A 20,672-nucleotide genomic window follows, 5' to 3' on the forward strand; every position below is an offset into this window, starting at 1 on the left:
TAATCCCGTACATCAAGTTAAGAGCACTGCAGCATATTTTCCAGAGCCCAGATCCTGACTGCCAACATGTCTGATGCCACACAGACATTTCAGAAAATATATATGAGATGGCTATTACAATTCCCCAATTAGGTTAAAGCTTGCTCCCTACTGTAAAGCTCACTTTCTTTAACCCTTAATATACTGTATACCAAAATCCCAAACAATCAGATTTAAAATTTTAAAAGAAAATATAAGAATGTGGACATCTAACAACTTCACAATGTTTTCAACATTTTTCTAGTTTTTCTACTCTTCATCTCTTTGAATCAAGTAAACCTACAAATGCCAAATGGTTTTGTTATTTCAAAGTCATTAGACAAGAGTATCATCAGGTAAACACATATGTGCGCTTTTGTGACTGAAGATAAACACAAAACAGTCTATTCTTCTCTCAGTTATTCCTTCTTCCTGCGATAGATTCTGTGGATTAGCTAAGAGATCAGCACCACACTATGGCAACACAATACACAAACCTGTAAAGGAAAAGAGTACCCTTGTTCAAAGTTTGGCATATTAAGATGTTCTGGTATAGCTTACTAGGGCAAATGTCTTCTTGGAAATGATACGTTCCTTACAGAAAACATATGCTGTAAAAGGAACAGAAACCTGTCTGTTCTCAACTTCTACACAGATGGGCTGGATCAGATATGAAAGCTATTAGGAGGGGAATCCTATGAAACAGTAACTAGAGGAAATAAAAAAAAAACAGAGACAAGTAATGAAGGCCATAAAGCCAGGGCCAGGTGTCTGGAGTTCTGGAGACAGCTAAGAAAGCAGATCTGTACAGAGATGAAGGGAAAACAAGGCAATAATAGACTCATGGGCCTGCAGATGGGGAAAGAAGAGGGTTTTGGCTGTGCTAAGGCAAATGCCACAGTTCCAGAGTCCCAGATATAACATTATGCACTGACAGCCTTCCCTGTAAATAACAACTTTTTTTTTTGTTTTACATTTCGCTAGTACTGTGTACAGTTGTAACACACTGTCCAAAGGTAAAAACTATATAAACACAGTTAATCCCATCAGTAAGTAGAATTAAAACATCTGTCTGAGCAACACTTCTCCCATGTGGCTTATGACCTCTGACAGTTCTTATAAAGCAGAGACACGTATACGTACATACACACACAAAACTTTGTTTTACAAGAAAAAACTGAAATGAGATATAATCGGGCCCAGTCAGTATCCTAAGATATATATTCCACACGTTCTAAGAACAAGAAACAATTACAGAGGAAAGAAGTAGTACTCGGTCATCAGTCTCCTGTTAAGCACAAAGCCGGCACTTAACCGGTGCTGCCCAATTTCCTCTTCATCCCACATTACAAAAGTGACAAGAGTTTAACAGGCACACACAAGACTGCACTTCTGACTGACAGGAATCGTATGGTCACTTAAAAGAACCCCTGCAAAGCTCTTAACTGTGCAACACAGATGTACTTAATATAAACTTGAAAATCTTTTAAACACTGTGAAGCCTATAGACATACAAATTATAAAAATTATAGCATCATACTTGTCTTTTAGTTTGCATTCATAACGGTGTTCTTCTGTCTATCAACAGCACAGTAAGCACATTTGCAGAACAAGGCATAACCTGGTGCAATACTCCTTTTGAGGTTTTTAATACATATTTAACAAAAAACTGCCAAAGTCTGATCATCAATCCACATGCATTGTGCAGTCACAAAAGATGCAATTACTGGCGGGCAGGTACAAACGAGGTGTGGCACAATTAGCTGCTTACAGCTACATTCACCAAGCAGCGGTTTTGTTTCTCCTTCCTACAGTTTTCCTTGCTTTCTCTGCTCTACTGCTTTTGAAACAGCTGCCCTGGCCACCACAGAAACTAACACATTGTCTTCACTCCAAATTAGTTTTTATTTAGTACAGTGAAGTGAGTAGTTTCCATCTATTAACTGATTTTCCTTTTTACTGTTTTAGGTAAGGATCCACAAGATGGTTTCTGAACTTCGTCTGAAGACTACGAATAAAGAACTAGAGACACTCCAATCCTTGTATTCTTCCCTGTTGCACTTTACAACTTCAACTGCGAAGTATAAGGCACTCAGTGCTTGTATTTCAGGTACCTTACTATCAGATACGCAAGTGTAAAAATTCTGACATATGAAAGAATTGGATTTGCATAATCATTTGTTACTCATGGACAAAACAAATTTCTCATTTTTTTCAACTCCTCCCCTAAGTGTAGTAAGAAGAAAATCTCCTCAAGTTAGCAAGCATTCTCCTATTTCTAGTATTTTAATAACTACAGCGCTGCATTCCTAGAGGGCTTTATTTTTCTTCCACCATCCAGAAGCATAACCCTTAAAACATGTTGAGTTTTAGAAAGTTTAACAGGCTCTTTTGTTCTAAAAAACTTTGGTGTAGATATGACGCACCACATAATTCACTTTAACAGCTCAGTGAGAAAACAAGTTTACTGGAAATATATTTATCCAAACTTTTGAAAAGGTAACTTATTTACCTGACACTGACAAACCAAGAATTGTAAAAGCTAACTTGTTAAAGCTTTTTCAGAGGAATCTCCCCAATATGTTCCTAAGTTTACTAAAATTGAAAAGGTAAACTGCAGTTTGCCTGCTTTAAAGTTAGTAAGTGCTGAATTTAAAAAAAAACAAAACAAACCAAAAAAATCTCACCACTACCTCCCTGGGGTGTTTAGAAATCTAAGCTGCCTAAGCTGCCATGTTCCACCACATGACGAATAACAGCTTAAAACCACAAAAGCCATTTCAAGTTTTGGTTTGCAAAGGTTTAACACACTCTCAGAGGAAACACAAAGCTTTCATCTTCCCTCTCTGCTTTAAAAGGACTTGTATCATCTGTTTCAATTAACCACTAAAAATTCTGTGCTAGTCGTTTACAATGTCAGCTTCCTGCCTCCTACTTTCCCCTCAGTTAAACAAACAGCAATGAAGTCCCAAAAACGTAGGTTGGTTGGTTCTCCTAGCACCTATTTGCATGTTTTTAAACAACAGTCACCTTAAAAAATATTTGAAAGGAATCAGTTCTTTGTATTAATTCTTGCTATAGAATATAGGAGTAGATACAGGTGGGATAAAACATCAAACAGGTTGAGACATTATTGATGCATATAAACGTTTTAGTCTTACAAACAAGAATCAGCATTCGATAGCATTTCATGTACTGAATTCAGTGCATTTGAAGAGTTTCAGAATCATAATGGTTCACCTATGCAGACAAATGCACACTTTGATCTTTTTTCGAATAATTTTCTAGGACTTTGTAGCCAAATGCCTTTAGGAATATGTATCCATACACATTGAAAACAAACAACACTCACTTTATAGATGCACAAAAGAAACACAAAAAGCCTTAGCCACACAAGTGTATGTATGCACCCAAACTTAAAAAACATTTTCTGCCCTTTCAACACAAGTGAAAGCAAATTAAAATGGGCAAACAACTCACAAGAAATAGCTGCCTGAAACATATGGACCTTCCTGACACGGCCTGAGGAAGCTGAAATTATCCAACATGCAAAAAGCACTGTTAATTTTGATCATAAAGAAATTAAAAGCATTATAACCATGCTAGAAATTGTGATTACTTAAAAATGGATGCAAGAAGAGCTAGATCTGTATTCTGAAAGTTGAGCATCATGCTAGGGATGTTTTTTCCTAAAAAAAGCACGTCCAACACATGCTACTTAGGAGAAGCATTTGGCTCAAAAACACAGAGCAAAGCCAAGAAATAATCAAACTGAATGTATCTGCACTACAGATATTTCCCTCTCAGCCCACTAATATTCATGCCTCTTCCCATCTCTCTCACCACTGGTTAGTTCACCTTCAGCATGCAAAAGAGTTGATGAGGAACTGTCCCTCCTACTCTACCTAATTTTGCTCAGCTGATTCCTGGCCCTGGACAATGGCTGCAGTGCGATGAACTCGTCACTTAAAGCAACTCTGTTGGAGTACATCTACAATTGGACAGAGAAGGGATGGAACATACATGTCAGTAAGTAGCAGCAATAATTTTCTAAGAGAAAGACACAGGACAAGACATTGTTATTTAAGTGGAATACACATTATATACAGAATACCTTCAGGACAGCTCCTGGGATCACGGCCGTACTTTACCAGACATCTTTATTCAGTATTACCTTCTCCTCTCAATAGTTCTGTGATTTATATTTACCCAAAGATTTATATTTTGATTCAGATTTACCTTAATGTTCACTTCCTCCTATATCATTCTGTAACAGACTTATAGTCAGAAATTACCCAGGAGCTACTTCAGAGCAACAGACCAAAGTCAGACATAATAAGATGGATTTTCTTTAAAGACAGAAAAAAAAAGTAAAATAAATTACACACATGCACCCTGAGTGCATTAAGGAAGGTAGTTAACCAACTCATCCCTTTATAGAAGTCCACTCACACCTGCCTGTCAAATTTTTAGTATACTGACTTCCCAAAATGGAACAGACTTTTTTTTTTCCGAGTTGTGTGACACAGAACAATATTTTATTTAAAAGTTTATCTTTAGCAGAATTTCACAAGTGTTTGTCTCTCATACTAGTTAAATTTCTTTGCTCTCTTATGAGTAACTTTGCTACACCTAACATCTAACTGATGAGAGACAGATTGACTGTTGAGACTATGACCTTATACTAAATAAAATATACCAAATCGAGTTCCTTATCTACTCAGTAGAGTACGGCAGATGCCTACAGATACAGTGAATTCAGAACACTAAGTTGGGTAACTCGGAGAACTATTGAGCTCTTAGTTTCTGAATGATTAAAACAATAGGGGCAAGCACTTTCCGTTGAGAAACCTGTGTTTTGCTCACTGCTCCTGGGAATATTTCAGAACTTAAATGTTTGGGGACAAAAACAAATAACTTAAATAGTTGTGATTTTAAAAAAACTTAGGGACCAGTTCATGTAATAATTTATCTTGCCCTGATAAAAACTTATAACTGTAAAGTAAATTTCTTCTTTCACCCAACACGGAAATATACTAATTTAGTCCTACAATTAAAATGAATAATTAAAAATATTCAGTGATATAGAGGGTGCATCTACACCAAGAAAAATGTATTTAAATGGGCAATATACAAAGTTCCATATTCACTCTTTCAAAGACTTCCACAGACAATTCCTTAGCTTTCAGGACAAAGACATTCTCCGAACTCATTCTGTCTGAAAGTCAAGAGTCTTTTCCTCTGTTTTGAAACTGAAAAAGAAAATATTTACTAGAAATTTTAAACAAATCTAATGAGGTATAACCATGAAAGAAGCTTTTTGTCACTTCTTGATAATTCATCTGCGAAGTCGGACATCTGTTCATCTCCACTTACGTTTACTTCCCCACTACAAGAATAGCTGCTGAAATCCAGTGGGGCTGACTGTCCCATTAAAAGAGCGAGCAGGAAAACCTCAACAGAATAAACCTCAAGAAAGCAACACGCAGGTGCCTTCTTTTTACAAATACACTTTTAACTATGATTTCACTGTCAGACACACACAGAGAAAACACTGAATGCCTGCTGAAGCATTTCTGGTCAGATCAGATTTTAGATACCTCAACTTTGCAATATCAGGAATTCAGTGCTTTCAGAAAAAGACAGTATTTTGGTAAAAATAGACTCTAATGCTGACACTATCAAATGGGAACAAGGGGGAGGGGAAGATGACTAATAGAGATGCACGAAGCAAAGTCTCCATGGCTACAAATCAAGCTATAGCCACAGCAAAGATGTTAAGAAGCCCAATTGTGTCCTTGGCAACACAACTGCAATGGAAGCAAACTGAACCAGGAAGTTCTTTAAAATTGATTCAGAAAGCAAAAGAATGCAACAAGAAGTATACAGATAAGGCTAGAGAAAAAAAAGATGTGGGCTTTTTGGTTTTTAATTCAAGAACTTTAGGAACATGAGACACCTCAATTACCATTCTGATACACTGCCAAAAGAACAGCTGATGTCCAGGAAAGGAAGGAAAGGGAAGTGTTTGATAAATATTGCCACTAGTTTTTGAATGAAAAAGAAATAGATAAGTAACTATCATTACCTACAGAATTTCTCCTAAATCAAGACACTCTAATCCAAAAAGCAGGATAAAATGCAACCAAGAGTGTTATCAGGTCTAGCTGGACAGTTTTCTGAAAGCTAGTGGTTATTTACCTTGGCTTTTAGCTACTAAACTCCAAGACTGGAAAAAGCACCTAATGTTCCAGTTCTGAAAAGAGACTAATGGGATATTTTGGCTTGCAATAGCGTTTGTCAGCATGATGCTGATCCTGGGCAAATTAAAAGAATGTCTGACATAATTTTTTTTTTTTTTTAAAAACACACAAATTAGAAGCATAATATAAGTAAACTGACATGCACTTACAGCACAGTAATTACAAGGTTGGCTGCTAAAGGTAACAGTATTGATGTAACGCAGTTAAGAGTTCTGTAGAGCACATAGCTCAGTGTAATTTGGATTAAGCAACTAGGACACCACAAAACCAATGTGGCACATGAACAGACTAAAAACTCCTGAAAGGTTTCAGAACATAACATAACTGTACATGTAATATCTCTGTCAACTGGATTCTTCCTTCACTTTAACATTTTTTTTTGGCCCTAAGCTATTTGACTTCTTATCAATGACCTGGAAGAAACAAACATAATCACTTGCGGATGAGAAAAAGGTGCAGAAGGTAACAGCTTACTGATGTATAATATTTTGTAAACTGAATACAGCTAGGGGATTCATTATTTCCATACTTGGCAATGATGTACGCTGTGCTGGAATATTGTGTCCATTGGTAAAACTCAAAATTCAAGATGAGCTTATGGAATGGTGAAGATTAAAGGAGAAACAAAAGGATGATTTTTTAAAAGACTGGGAAAAAGCCTTTTTGACAAAAGATGTAAGTTCAATCTACTTATCAGTGAGAAAAATCAACTTGATCACTAACCTAACCATGAATAAAACACAAATTGTTAATAGAAAGTCTTTTCAGTTTAGCAGAAAAAGTACAACAAGATAAAATGCTGAAAACACCAGAGACACTAACTATCAGAAAAATGGGTCAGGATGACTTCTCCATAACTGGCACAAAAGAGAAAACACTCAAACGCAGATGAGATATTTACCTAAGAGACAGCCTAATTTCAGTAGAATGATTTCAAGAAGTTTTTGTAGCCTGTGTCATGCAAAAAGGAGATTCTATTACCACAGCATATCTTTAGACCTCTTCTATGAATTTATGAAAATGTCACCTGGGTAATTATCTTTAATTACATCATCAACAACCAAATACATGGCATATGATATGATCAAGATTTAAGAAATACTAATTAAAACAGGTCCTACTAAAGTAATTTTAAAAATTATTGTTTTCATTACATTTTAAGAATTATTCAGTGCCAATTTCAGTTGAGGAGAGAGCTCCTAATATCTAGATAAAAATGCGAGTAAGTTTCCATCTTTAAAGCAGTACAAAAACACGCAATATGATCCTCTCATACAGTTGCAAGCTGAGATGCAAAAGACTGAGTGACCCCTTTATAAATAATTCTACTATTGTTAATATCAACTACTCAAACATAAATTATTTTCTTGCAAAATGGTGTCCTCATTTTCGTAATTTTAAATTAATTATGTTCTGAAATGAGAACACTTCTATGCATTAAACATGACAGCAATGTAAGAGGATAATTAAATATCACGGGAAAGTAATTAGTTTACAGGACAGATTTTAACGAAAGTGTTCTTTTAGCTATTGATCAGGTTGGATACAAAAGCATAACATTACCTGAGCTTTTTCAGTACTCGTCGGTTGTAGATGTCTGTACAGCACTTTCTTCACAACATCAAGAAACAAACAAGCAACTACTATGAGGATTATGGCAAACCAAGCAGAACCACTTGACAACAGCTGAACAAATACAAAGTACATGTCCTGGGTATGTAAAAATGGCCTGAAAAGTTGAAATAAGTGGTAATTACTAAAAGGAAGCTCTAGAAACAAAAGTACAGCACAGGTAGGCTCTAGTGTATCTTATTTTACGTCAAGTAGCAAGTGTCTCAGGATGCAGAGTTACAACTGCATGGTGTCCATGAAGAAGTCTAGCAATCTGTTGGACTTGACCAGCAAAGGAACTCTGGGGAAGGAGGGTACCAAACTTTGTAGGGAAACAATCTGGTTTAGTTTTAAACTGTGTTGCAGGAAATCAATCACTATCCTATCCCTCCAAGATCTCAAAATACAAGCGAAAATACACCACTTCACTGATTCAAACCCCAGCATCTTCATTTCTGTTGCAGGCATTTACCTATTACAGTTACCTTTGCGAACTTATCTACTTTTTAAAAACAAAAATGCCTTTATAGTCACAGGCTGTCAGGGACAAGTAATTTGTGTCCTTGAGCACAGGGAAGCTTAGCAGGATTGCTCAAATTTCTAAAAGAATCACCAAAAGCAAGTGGCCGCTCTAGCTTTAAAAATTTATTTTCCAACATCTGTCACAAAATTCAGAGCAACATGGTAGAACGTAATACTTCAGCGTTTCTTTATATCTTCACCTATCATATGTGCTATAGAAAGGAGAGGAAAAAAAACAAACCCAAAAACAATCACTCACCAGATAATTCCCCCATAAAACAAGGAGAATATGAAATAAAATACAATGGATCCCCAAGTAACAAAATGGTTTATCCATGTCCAGAAGTGAGTTTCTAGTGCCATCTAAAACAAAGATAACATCAATGAACTTCCTTTTCCCTTCCACTTCACAGAGGATGATAAATACTCGTCTGAACGTACTTACAAACTTCCAGCTCAAATACTAAACATTGTTGTAACACGCAAAAACTACAAACAAACATTTTAACCACCATTGAAACCAAAGATAAAAATCACTTATCTGGAATCCTCAAGAATCAATTCTTTCTGATATCTTTGGAATAAATTTTAAATTTTAAGTTTTAAATTCTAAATTTATATTTCTGATATCTTTTGAATCACTTTTAAATTATTGCTCTATTACATATTTGCTTACATATCCAAACAGAGAGAGTAATTAGTATAATATCATACCTTCATCGTAACAGTTATAACCATAACGGTGAAGACCAAAGTACCAAATGTCCAGTTTCCAAACATCTAAGAAAACAGCAAGGCAAAAATCATGGAAGAAAACAACGACAACAAAAAAATCAGTTAAGAGCATTCACGGTAAGTTAGATTCTTCTCAAGTCAGCTACACTAATGAAAAAAGTCTGTGGACATAAGCTTGTGACAACTAAATATCATGAAAAAGCAAGAAGGATACAACACAAACTACTAGAAAAAACAGCTTATGATAAGAGCAAAAATTAACAACCCACAAGTAATCTTTCCTCTTGGCTCGAAACAATCACCACAAAGGCTACATGAAATATGAAGAAAGTTCAAAACAGTAATATGAAATGATAGGAAAACGAAGATACCAATTTGATCAATTAAGTATAAGCATCCAATAGAAAGCAAATACTGGGTGGAAAGTAGTCACCTCAACATAAGCACAAAACACTGAGTTCAAACATTTCCAGATCAATTTCAACATGCAGCATCACCTGAAAGTTCACTTTTTACCCCAAGCACAATTGTACAATTCAAAAATAATGGTGTCATTGTATTTTTCAAAGTAAATTCTAAGGAAAAGACACTTTGTTTCAAGGCTAATAAACACAAATTACTCTTCACTTCTAAAACACTGTATCTGTCACTTACATGTGCCTGTGTAAATTAAAGGATCAAAACTCTGAACAAGTTCTACAACAACAAAATCTCAGCTCTGACAACCAAGCAGGGATGCTGAGTTTGTCATCTATCTACACACATGCTACTTGGGCGCACGCTGCCATTCTACAACAGTTCCAACTGCTCTGCTCCTGGAAGCAGTCCGAGTGCTGAAACTGAGGACGCTGTTTTGCAGCTATTTTTGCCACTGACATCCTGAACAATGACCAAACCCTCAACTCGGTATTTACTGGTAGCAAACTAAGCAAGCAAGGAGAAAGGTACCACATGCAGACAAGGCAATCAAAGTCACCCTAGAGTTGATTTGTTAGTAGAGCACAGAGGCACGGAACTGGGATTCACACAGTTGTAGTCCTTGTTACAGAGCTCTGACAAAAAACATCCCAACTGCCTGATGACAGATCTCACAACTGCTTTTCTCATCTTTACACAAGGTACAAAACTGAGGCAGCCATGAGTCTGGATTTACTGACAATTTTCAAGATCTTTGATATAACACGTCTTCTGAAGGCTTCTTTTTACTTTTCACACTGATAGTGTTTAACAAGCAACGTGCTTGCTGTTAACTGCTGCAATAACAATCTTGAAGTAAAATTAGACTACTGCTTCTGAGTGACCTGTGAAAGAAAGTGTCTTTGCTAACACTGCTCTCAATGGTCACAGAGTTAGAATGCAAGAAGTGAACAGGTTCTTGCCACCATTTTATTTTTGAACACATTTACACTATGGATGCTGCATCCTTTAATCCTGTAACAGATACAATATTTTGTATCTCCTCCTCTTCTAAACTCTTACCATTTGCCTGTTAGGTTTCAATATCTGACGACATGCACAGCATGAAAAAGGGGGGAGAAAAAAGAACTAAAAGATCAAGTTGTTGTACAATGTGTTGAGGTAAGCCTAACAAACCACCAGCATTAACAAATTACTTACAATCTCTTCTGAGACTGTAAAACCCAATCTGAGTTTACAAGTTGAGAACTCACAATGAAAGAAATGAGGCCTTGCACTGACACTACCCTGTATGACACATTCACACAAGGTGAGGACTGTTACAAGAAAGCACTTTGGCAAGACACGAGCTTCTCTTGCCCTTAACTTTGTTTTTTTCAGGTACACATTAAATTTGTGACATACTTTATGCACTGCAGATATTTTACTGCTACACATAGGTCTAACAGTTCTAATAACCATTTTTCAGCAAACACAGAGAAGGTAGAGGGTAGCTCCAAATAAATGCTAAGACTTTTTCTCTTTTTTTTTTTAAGTCACATCACAGAAACATGAGAAGCCAAAGGGCACCTGAAAGCTTTATTTCCAGTATGCTTATTCGCTAAGTATATTTTTAAAAATCTTGAGGCTAATTTATATGAGAAACCATTAAAAGAACCTTCTCCATAAAGTTATATTAACACACTGATCCAGATTTATAGTGCATAATCCATTCCCCAAACTAAACATTTCCTACTAAATGTAATGAAAAAAGTCTGTTCCTGCCTGTGGACATTTACTACACAATTTTGAAGTGAGGTGCTTTGACAAGTGAGACAGATGCGCAGAAATACATCGATTCATAGTGTGAAACTACTTCATTAGAAGGTCTTTTACTAATTCACAAGAACTTCGAAGTCACACAGCTTGTATCAAATGACAACAGAGGACACAATCATACCTTAGTCGTAAGAGACGTTTTAGTTTGAAGACAACTATAATACATTCACTATCTTGAAAGATATGTTTTTTCATGGACATATGCTTTCTGACAACATGTCTTACAGTTTCCACACTAAGAAATGTTACTCTTGAGAGCACATACGAATATTGGCAAAGAATCTTTCGTAATTACGCAGTTCATAAAAATAAAAAAATCTTAGATTTTTCTGACACAAGCGGATTTGTTAAAAAAAAAAAAAACATTAAGATATATCACCAAAAATACAATGGTAGAAAATTCTCATGATATTGTACCTGGCCATTTCCCAACAGAGAAGTGTCTTCTCCCATTAGAAGATATGAACCATAAAAGAAAACAAATGCATGAAAGAAGCCCAAGATGGTCCAGTAAAGAAATGGTTTAAACCCCAGATGGGCGTTTTTACTGATGTCTCTGCAGAAATAAAACAGATCTTGAATTTCAGATTGTCTTTATATAACCCATCAGCTCTTCACACATTGCATGACTGCTACTGCTTTGAATAAATGTAACTTTGAACAGCACCAAGATACATGTAACAAATGCTGACATACGAAAAAAGTACATAAATCATGGGCAGAAAAAGAACTCTGAGCTCTCATGATTTGTCTCTGCTTTATTCAGAGATCACCAATGGCAAGGGTCTCCAACGGGTCAAATTCAGAACAGCAAAAACTAGAATTCTTCTCCCTGAAGGCTGAATTGCAAGCGGAAGAAAAAGCCAGATCTCCTGATAACCTGCCTCTTGTTCTGCTTTAAAGACCTTTAGGAAAAGAGAAACATCTAAGAGACGTCTCTTTTTCACAAAAATATACACTTTTTTTCCTCAAAAAAGCAGTATGTAGTGCAACATGCAACCACTGGGAGGGCATCTAATTCTATAGGAAATCACTTCCCCTCTTAGTAAAACATTTTCATGGTGATTTCCCTAACCACAGTGTCCTCGTTTTTCAGCTACATGTCTGAGTGATTTTGACCACCTACACGTAACGAAGGAGAAGGGTTGCCAATCATGTAACCTGACCAAGTGCTCAGTCAGCATGACCGACATAAAAAGACACTTCTCTTAAAATACTCAGGTTAATTAACTTTTAGGATGTAAACTATGTAGCTGCAGTTCTTCCTCCCCCAAGATAGTTACTAAAAATTGCATAAATAACAGAAAAAATGCTGTGGGAATACATAACAGCAAGTTCAGATTTCTGCAGATGCCACTGTTGTTCTAAACTATGTGCTACTGTGACAACATACGAAAGAGATACGTACCGATAGAGCACAGGTTTACTCTGCAATACATGCGGATGCACATGCTGTTCAAAGAGACTGTATATGAGGACAGGCAAGGAAGTGAAACAAATATTGTACAAAGTCAGGTATACACTGTCATAGAGCGTCTGAAAACAGAAACAAAAGTTATCCTGGGTCTTGTAAAGAAAAAAGTTGTTTATATTTATTAAAATCTATTACCACACTAATAGCAGCAATAAATCATTCATTAAGTGAATTCACTAAATTTACTAGCTAGAAAAAAGCTACATTCACATGACCATCAGTAACATCAAGCTATCAAATACAGAAAATGAAGCTGGATTATTTAAGTGTAAAATTTCTGCTGCTCCTGTACAGTTCTTTCCCATTTTTCCAGTTATTTACCCTCAGTGTTTCATACACATTTACCAAGATGTAAGTCATCAGATACTTACTTGTTGTGAAAACAAACAGAAGAACTGATATAAAAATTGTGGTGTAATAAAGCACACATTCTGAAAAAAAAGAAAAAGTGAAGGAAATGGTTAATCCTCAGTATATACCTCACAACCCTTAAAGAAATTGCTAAGTCTTACAAGCTGGTAAAAACACACAGTGAGAGCATAAAGCATTTCAGCATTTTAGTTGGCAATGTGAAGCAATATACTCTGCTCGAGAGCCTATTTTGTTTGTCCTTTGGGACAACAAACCTGAAAAATATAAATTTAATCATATGTGCTTGATAAACACATCTCATTATAGGACTACAAGTAGTACTAAAAGGAGGAGAAATAAATCCATTTTCTCCTCAGTATCTCTTTAAGAATTTATTTGCAAAATAGTTTTGTCATTTTATTCAAGAAAATCTGTGCCCTTCTCCTATAAGCTTTCTGCATGGGAGGAGACAAAACAGAACCCAAAACCTAACACCAGGTTGTTATCTTTAAATTAAAGGAAACAATAGAATATAAGAAGTGGCTGGGTGGCCATCTCAGAAAAATTTCAATTAAGATAGTGAATTTCGACTTCTTATCAAAACTGATGATCAAGTAAAAACAAAAACAAACAAAAAGACAGAAGTTACTAGCCTTGAGTTTCAAGCACCTCAGCCCAGGATTGAGCACGCAGGCCAGTCCTCGACTCTCCTCTCTAGTATTTTGCGTACGCTTCGACAAGCTCACCCTGCTGCTCCATGCCCACAGCTCCCCAAGAGGCACCCAGAGATAACTCAGTCCCTGTGCTTACTTCCCTTGCAGTGTTTCACTCCAGGATTTCTGAAATCAAGGCTGGGACTGTTAAGTTTTCTTACTGTGAGCCTGCCAGCAAAGAGTATGATCTCTCCCACGTGCTTTCTGCAGGCCTTTCCCTCCCTCAACTATCTCTTGTGGTCCCCTTTTTCCTTTTAAGAAAGATGAATGAATTTGGTTCATATTAAATCAACACACAAAAAAATTGCTAAAGAATGCATTAAATTCAAGCTAGTAATACTGCTTTCAGAGAGCAAACACATCTGCCTCTCAGCCTAGGCAAATTCATTGTGGTATTTAAAACCCATTTCTAGGTGGAAGTACAAAACAATTTCACAGTTAAACTACAGCATTTGGTCGTAAAATATTAAAAAAAAAAAGCCCAGAAAACATGTCTGAATAGAGATATTAAATCTGTTCCCAACAAAAGTCTTAGATTCAGAATAAATTTCTTGCTGGGAAAAAGTTACACATTTTTCCGTGAATTTCACTGGCATTCTTTGAAGACTTACCTTATAAAAAAAGTACTGTACAAGGGTTGCTATTCTAATATAGTAAAAGTGCCCATGAACAAAAAGCAACTTGGAGAGGAATTTAAACCGTGCTATTGCATAGTCACTGTTTCTTACAGCTTGTCTTCCTTCTTTGCCCATGATTCCTGTAATATTTGGGAAACAAAACAGAAAACAGCTTAAACATTACAAAAATTAAAGTTTAAAAAACCCAACAACATACATCTGAATGTACAGTCCTGTTTTCCTGCACTTCAACATTATAAAGATTTCAACAACTCTCAGTTCCAAAAGAAGGCATTATTCCTGACACTTAGAACTAAGGGAAACTGCCCATTTGACACTGACTCAACTGGGGGGAAAAAAAAAAAAAAGACGACTATTTCCATAAGCTATGCTTAAGAAAAGATTTATGGGAAGACATAGAAATAATAAACTCATACAAAACCATAATTCCCAAACCAAGCAAACCAGTATCAATCCATCAATCTATTATCACTTTACTTAGTATGTTTTACTTCAGAGAGGTTTTTCTTACAGTACTTCCTGGGAATAAAATGACTTATACTCAACAGCAGAATGAAAGAAATGCTGTTCTTACAATAGCAGTTTACTTAATCTGATGGGCTGACAATGCTTGTCACTTGTCACAGCTGAGCACAAACTCATTTCTAAAAACTATTATTAAGATTAGGATAAGCATACACAGAGAACACAAAATGCTCTTTTGTAGACAAAAAGTGGACCAGGATTCCTGAAAACCAGATGCTTAAAAGTGCTGGTTGCTTTTGAAAAAAATAGTCTAAAGGTCTTGTCACCTTCCATGGAAGACTTGGTAGTTCTGTCCAACATACATGTAATGTCTAGTATGCTACAAACTACAATAAAAACTTGGATAATTTTATTTTTAATAAGCTTCAGTTAGTTGACAAACTAGCTGTAGAATAAAGTATCATTTGCTATTGGCCTGTAACCTTCTCAAGCAGGCTATACCCATGGTCTTAAAAATCATGGCCACATGATTTACATGATAAACATTACATACACCTTCTTAATCACAAAGAGGGACAGACTGACTACCTTGATGTACCAATACCTTATTTAAGAACCTTTAGCATTTACTGTCGTAACAAACATCATCCACAGTCAGTAAAGGAAATACCAAAACGCCATGTGATGGGTACAAATGCAGTTATATGTATGTTTTGTTTTGTACTCAGTTATATAACACAGCAGAAAAAGAAGTTTAAATAAGGTCCTGGCCAGATAACAGAAAACAATATAAACAGAGAAAACTACCAAGCTTAGCTGAGAATCAGTAACAGTCTCTCAAGAGATATAACGAAAGCCTTCTCCTCAAAGACAAACTAGACACAAATGGCATTTCTACAGTGATACAGAAGTGGTGTAAACAGTGGCAGTTTAGCACAAAGAAAGGTCAAGTTTACACAGAAACTGAGAACCTGACAGTGTCTGAAGTTACAGAAATCCACTTCCAATATCTGAAGCAGAGTACTTCTGAGATTCTAGTTACAGAGAACCTTTGCTGTTCTTAAGGCAGCATTAAGCAGGACCTCTGATTATTGGTAGACTACACGAGAAACGTAAGACTTCTGAAAGCATCAGCCTTCAATTTTAAATTGCACTAAAACTCTACTACAACAGATGACTCAGATTAACACTCTGTCATTCACAGGAGCAAAAAAGTTAGAAGTTTATCTGTTTATAAACACTATTCATGATCTAATCCTCTAATCTTATTTGCCTTTATCTTTTCTGACAAAAGGAAGTTACCTATGCCAACATGTGCTTCTTGTATCATGCTCACATCATTAGCACCATCACCGATTGCTAATGTTATAGGTTTCTCTGGAGATGTTTTTAACAGTCGCACTACCTGGAAAAAAAAAAGAAAACAAGGCAGAAATCAGAAATTTTTCAGATTAGACAAGACTATCTGCAAAAAAATGCCACTAATTTCCAGGTATCTTAGTTAGTTATCTACCTGTAAATATAATTATGTTTTATGAATGTGCATTCCTGAGTAAAAAACATCTTTGGCTTATCACATGCACAAATTCATTGCTCCTTTAGAAGAGCTGCTTGCTTTGGGGCACAAGCCTTATTTAAATATTATGCCTGCCTTGAGCTTATTTTGTTGTTCTTATTTAGATTTTCTTTTACAACTCTTAAGTTGGTGTTTTATCATACAAAATAGTCAAGTAAAAGTTGGTACTTGAAATTTACTTAGGGAGTAATCCAGATTTAATGCCCTTTACTAGATGTGCCTAGATTCTTCACATTATCAATTAATGGAACTAATCAGCGCAAAAGAGGAACCTGAAAAAACAATGTGTTAGCTCAAAGATCAATACACGCAGTTATTAAGGAAAACAGTTTCTTTTTAAAGCAACTTCATTATCACCAAATGGGTACTCTCAGTAGCAAGAGTCACAGAAGAAGATATGACAGAAAGAGGGGAAAAAAATGTTTACGTACAAGGCTCTAAAATCCTCTTCCAAAAAGGAAATAGATCTTTAATGTAAGTGCCAACCATATTCTAAATTTAGAGAGGAGTGAAACAGACATGGCTTTTGGTTAAGGAGAATTAGTAATTCACTAACTTCCCAGAGAGCCCTAACTAAAGGTAGAAGCTTCACTAATTCAGTCATAAACAGGCTGCAGAGGTAAAGGTGTGAATACAGATCCAGAAGGCTTTCTCAGAAGAAAAAATATTTATCTATGAAAAAACACTGCATTTTCCCCACAAAGTTCCAGAAAACCCGAAGCAGAAATATTAACAGAGCAACAATTGCATGAGGTAAGCAGACACAAAGAATTGTATTCAAACAACTGAGTTCTAGCTGGCGGTGTCAGTGCACTGATTCACAGGAGCAGTAACTCACTTCATAGGAGGAACACAACAGTGACTACATACAGTCCACAGCCCAGAGAAACCCACCTGATTGTGATAATACGTTCCCCAATTGCGAGTATTAATAGTCGAGTTTAAAGGTTCCCCATTCCTAGGGGGTAATTATTTCAAGTACATTTAGCATTAGATCTGAGTGAGCAGCCTTAAAGAGGTGGCAAAGCTGCAGTACGTCACCTAATCAGTCCTCACGAGATACTGAAGACTCTGGTAAAACAGACAAACACCTATGCCAACAGGTCACGACAAGACCTCTGGCAAATTTTACCAACAGCAATCAGCAGCAACTCTGAATGACTGACATGAAAGATGTTCAAAAAGGTTTCTGAGCCATAAAATGCACAAAAATAAGCAGTGAAGCCACTAGCCATATATTAACAAGCATTAAAATTAAAGGAAAAGACCAGGAAAATATTAAAATATTATTAATATTAATTAAATATTATTTAATTAATATTAATTAAAATATTAAGTTCCAGCTTAACCTTGAAATAAATCTCACAAGTGTGTCTACAGCAGAAAATCAAACACAAGGCTAAAATAAATTGCCATAGACTTCCTTCCTCACCCTTCCCTCCCATGTTATATGGCATTTGTCTGTGATTTATATACTTCAGCAGTTAAAATTAAGAAGTCATTGTCATCAAAATTGGGTTTTACTGTACCTCATTACAAAACACAGGACACAGGGGAGATTATCTGCTGGACAGGATAAGAATTCAGGAAAGCATTATTGGCTGCTATCTGCCAAACTTGGCAGTACAAAACACATCATAGATCAAGTTAAACAACAAAATAAGGACAAGGGCACAACACAGGCAAATGACTACACCTTAAAGAGAGAGGATGGCAAAAATTTCATCTAAAAGAGCGTACATAAAGTCGACACATCTAACAAATTGCTTTTCTCATAGTAGTCACAAACAATTTCCTTTTAGCGTTTTATTGACACTAGTATTGTACCAAGTTTGTACACAGCTGAACGGTTTTATAACGAAGCGATTCTAAAGACTGCACTAAAAGTCTGGCTAAATGTTGGAAGCAGGAATAGCGACCTCAGAACAGGTCACTCATGCTACAGAAAAACAGCCTGCTCTCCCTTGCACATCTAGTACCTCATATAAGAGGTTTCTAGTGCTTTAAGGTAAAAAGATGTCTTTTTTCCTCTTCTTTTTGACAACGTGTAAAAACGGAGCAGCCAACAGTGTCCTTTCCGAGGTTTAATATTACTGGAAATTCATGCAAAAAGCTGTTAAAGCATACCAATAAGCTAAAAGTATAATAAATTCAAACATGGATCCAATAAAAGTCTACAACTAAATATTAGTCCAAAAAAAGGAAGAGAAGCATAAAATGAATGAAAAAGAAAATTTTAAAAGCAAAGAATAAATATTATAGCTCTTCAGAGCTTAGCTTTCTAGAGTTAAAAAAAAAAAAAACCACACACAAACCCACATAAAATCTGAATTTGATTTTATCTGATCTATATTTGAGTAAAATTAAGTACATGTGAAGGAAACACAGTCCTAGAAGAGAGCATTGAGGCAAACCTCCCCTGGAGACTAGGCCTCAGCTTCCCTTCCCTTCTACTTCCCTCCTGAAATGTGGGTATCTTTGGACAAGCACAATTTTTCCCTACATCTTCATGAATTTCCCATTTAGCTTTTTTGGTTTGGAGAGTGATGGAACCGGCATGCAGGTGATCAGGATAGCTACTCCCTTACAGAACACTCAAGAGAGTGATTGAAGATTAAGCCTTTTTCTTCCACGGTGGTCATATTTCGACTCCCTCCTCCATCCACTTGCAAATTTTCACAAACGCATGTAGAAACTTGCGAGCAAACTACTCCAGATCAACCCAATTTAACAAGGACTCGAAAGTCACATGAAATGTCAGGCAAGCAAACAAAGCAGTTCCAGAAAACCTTGCCTCCTCAAAGCATGATAAAAATATCTACAAGACAAACCTGATTATATTCTCACTTACCTTTGCTTTCTGAAGGGGTGCCATGCGGCAGCACAACACTGCAGAACAGTTTTTGCAAACTTCCATGAACAGTTTTTCATGTTCCCTGAGTGCAAGAGAGAGGCTGGTCCCATCCACAACCAGTCCATGCTGGATAACATGGTCTTCCTTTATTCTAATCAGGGACAAAAATGTTAGCTTTGTATTGGTGTGACGGAAAAATTAAATTTTGTTATCAACTATGTGGTTGCCCATACAATAAACAAAGAAGCGAGCCTGTTACACAGACTGCTTCTTCAAGTCTGTTATTATATAAATAAATAAGTTTTTTAAAAGGCACCTTCACGTGTTTGGCACATACATCAAAGAGATTGTCGTAAAATTTAAAAATGAAAGAAAACCAAGCTAAGATCATCACTGAGATAAGGACATCTCAGGTATTTTACCTCTTGGCTAGCTGCCTCAGTTGCTCTGCGCATGTACTGTCTGACTTGTGCTGCACGAGCTCCAGGATGTTCATGGTTCTGTGGAAGTGTCCACATGATAAACTGACACTAACAGCCGTTTCGTGCTTATCTCCAGTGAGTACCCACACTTTGATACCAGCCAACCTGAGTGCTTCTATAGTTTCTTGGACTTTCTCCTGCAGCCTAGAAACAAGAGAAATCTTAAATAACCAATCGAATGCTTTAGAAACAAAAGCTCACACTGTAATTCCACGTTACTCCTGTAACCCCACTATCACGACGATTTAGGACTGCATTTCAAATGTTAACATACCTTTCCAGAGAAGCATAGTATGACAGACAACATTCTGTTACCAGCCTTGATGAAACAAAAACTGAACTTCAGTCCTGCTAAGTGATCCATATTTGTTGTAAGTATATCTTAACACAAATTAGACACCATTGCTGCATTTGAGAAGCTTTAAAAAAACCCACAATTACTATCTGCTGTGGTGCATGAAAAGCTTCTAAGTGCTCCATCTGTACACTCCAGCGTACAATACACCATCTGACTTACAGAATACACACTACGCAAGCAGAATACTTTGTAAAGTAGCTATGTGTAGAAGTTTTCCCAAGGAATTAGCCATTACCCTAAATATTTACTGCAATTACTCTGTTTCACATGCATTAAATCTCTCCTGATGAAGCACACTGCATGTCATCGTTTTTAAGCCAAAATCAGTTGGTACAACACGTGTTCTGAATGCTCCTCAATCCAAAGAGTGATAAACA

General features: G+C 36.3%; 1 protein-coding gene across 1 annotated transcript in view; it reads right to left on the reverse strand.

The window, feature by feature from the left end:
• Window positions 1-20,672, reverse strand: part of ATP11B (ATPase phospholipid transporting 11B (putative)) — a 70,604-nt gene that overhangs the window by 12,787 nt on the left and 37,145 nt on the right. The window contains exons 19-28 of the mRNA XM_086618634.1: window positions 19,878-20,081; window positions 19,453-19,606; window positions 16,328-16,430; window positions 14,534-14,679; window positions 13,230-13,289; window positions 12,793-12,920; window positions 11,802-11,940; window positions 9,129-9,194; window positions 8,674-8,777; window positions 7,845-8,010 (exon numbers count right to left, since the gene is read on the reverse strand). Of these exons, the coding sequence (XP_086474760.1) occupies window positions 7,845-8,010; window positions 8,674-8,777; window positions 9,129-9,194; window positions 11,802-11,940; window positions 12,793-12,920; window positions 13,230-13,289; window positions 14,534-14,679; window positions 16,328-16,430; window positions 19,453-19,606; window positions 19,878-20,081 (1,270 nt within the window). The remainder of the gene's footprint in view (window positions 1-7,844; window positions 8,011-8,673; window positions 8,778-9,128; window positions 9,195-11,801; window positions 11,941-12,792; window positions 12,921-13,229; window positions 13,290-14,533; window positions 14,680-16,327; window positions 16,431-19,452; window positions 19,607-19,877; window positions 20,082-20,672) is intronic.

The sequence above is a fragment of the Tauraco erythrolophus genome, chromosome 11, assembly GCF_009769465.1.
Source record: "Tauraco erythrolophus isolate bTauEry1 chromosome 11, bTauEry1.pri, whole genome shotgun sequence".
Taxonomy (NCBI): Eukaryota; Metazoa; Chordata; class Aves; order Musophagiformes; family Musophagidae; genus Tauraco; species Tauraco erythrolophus.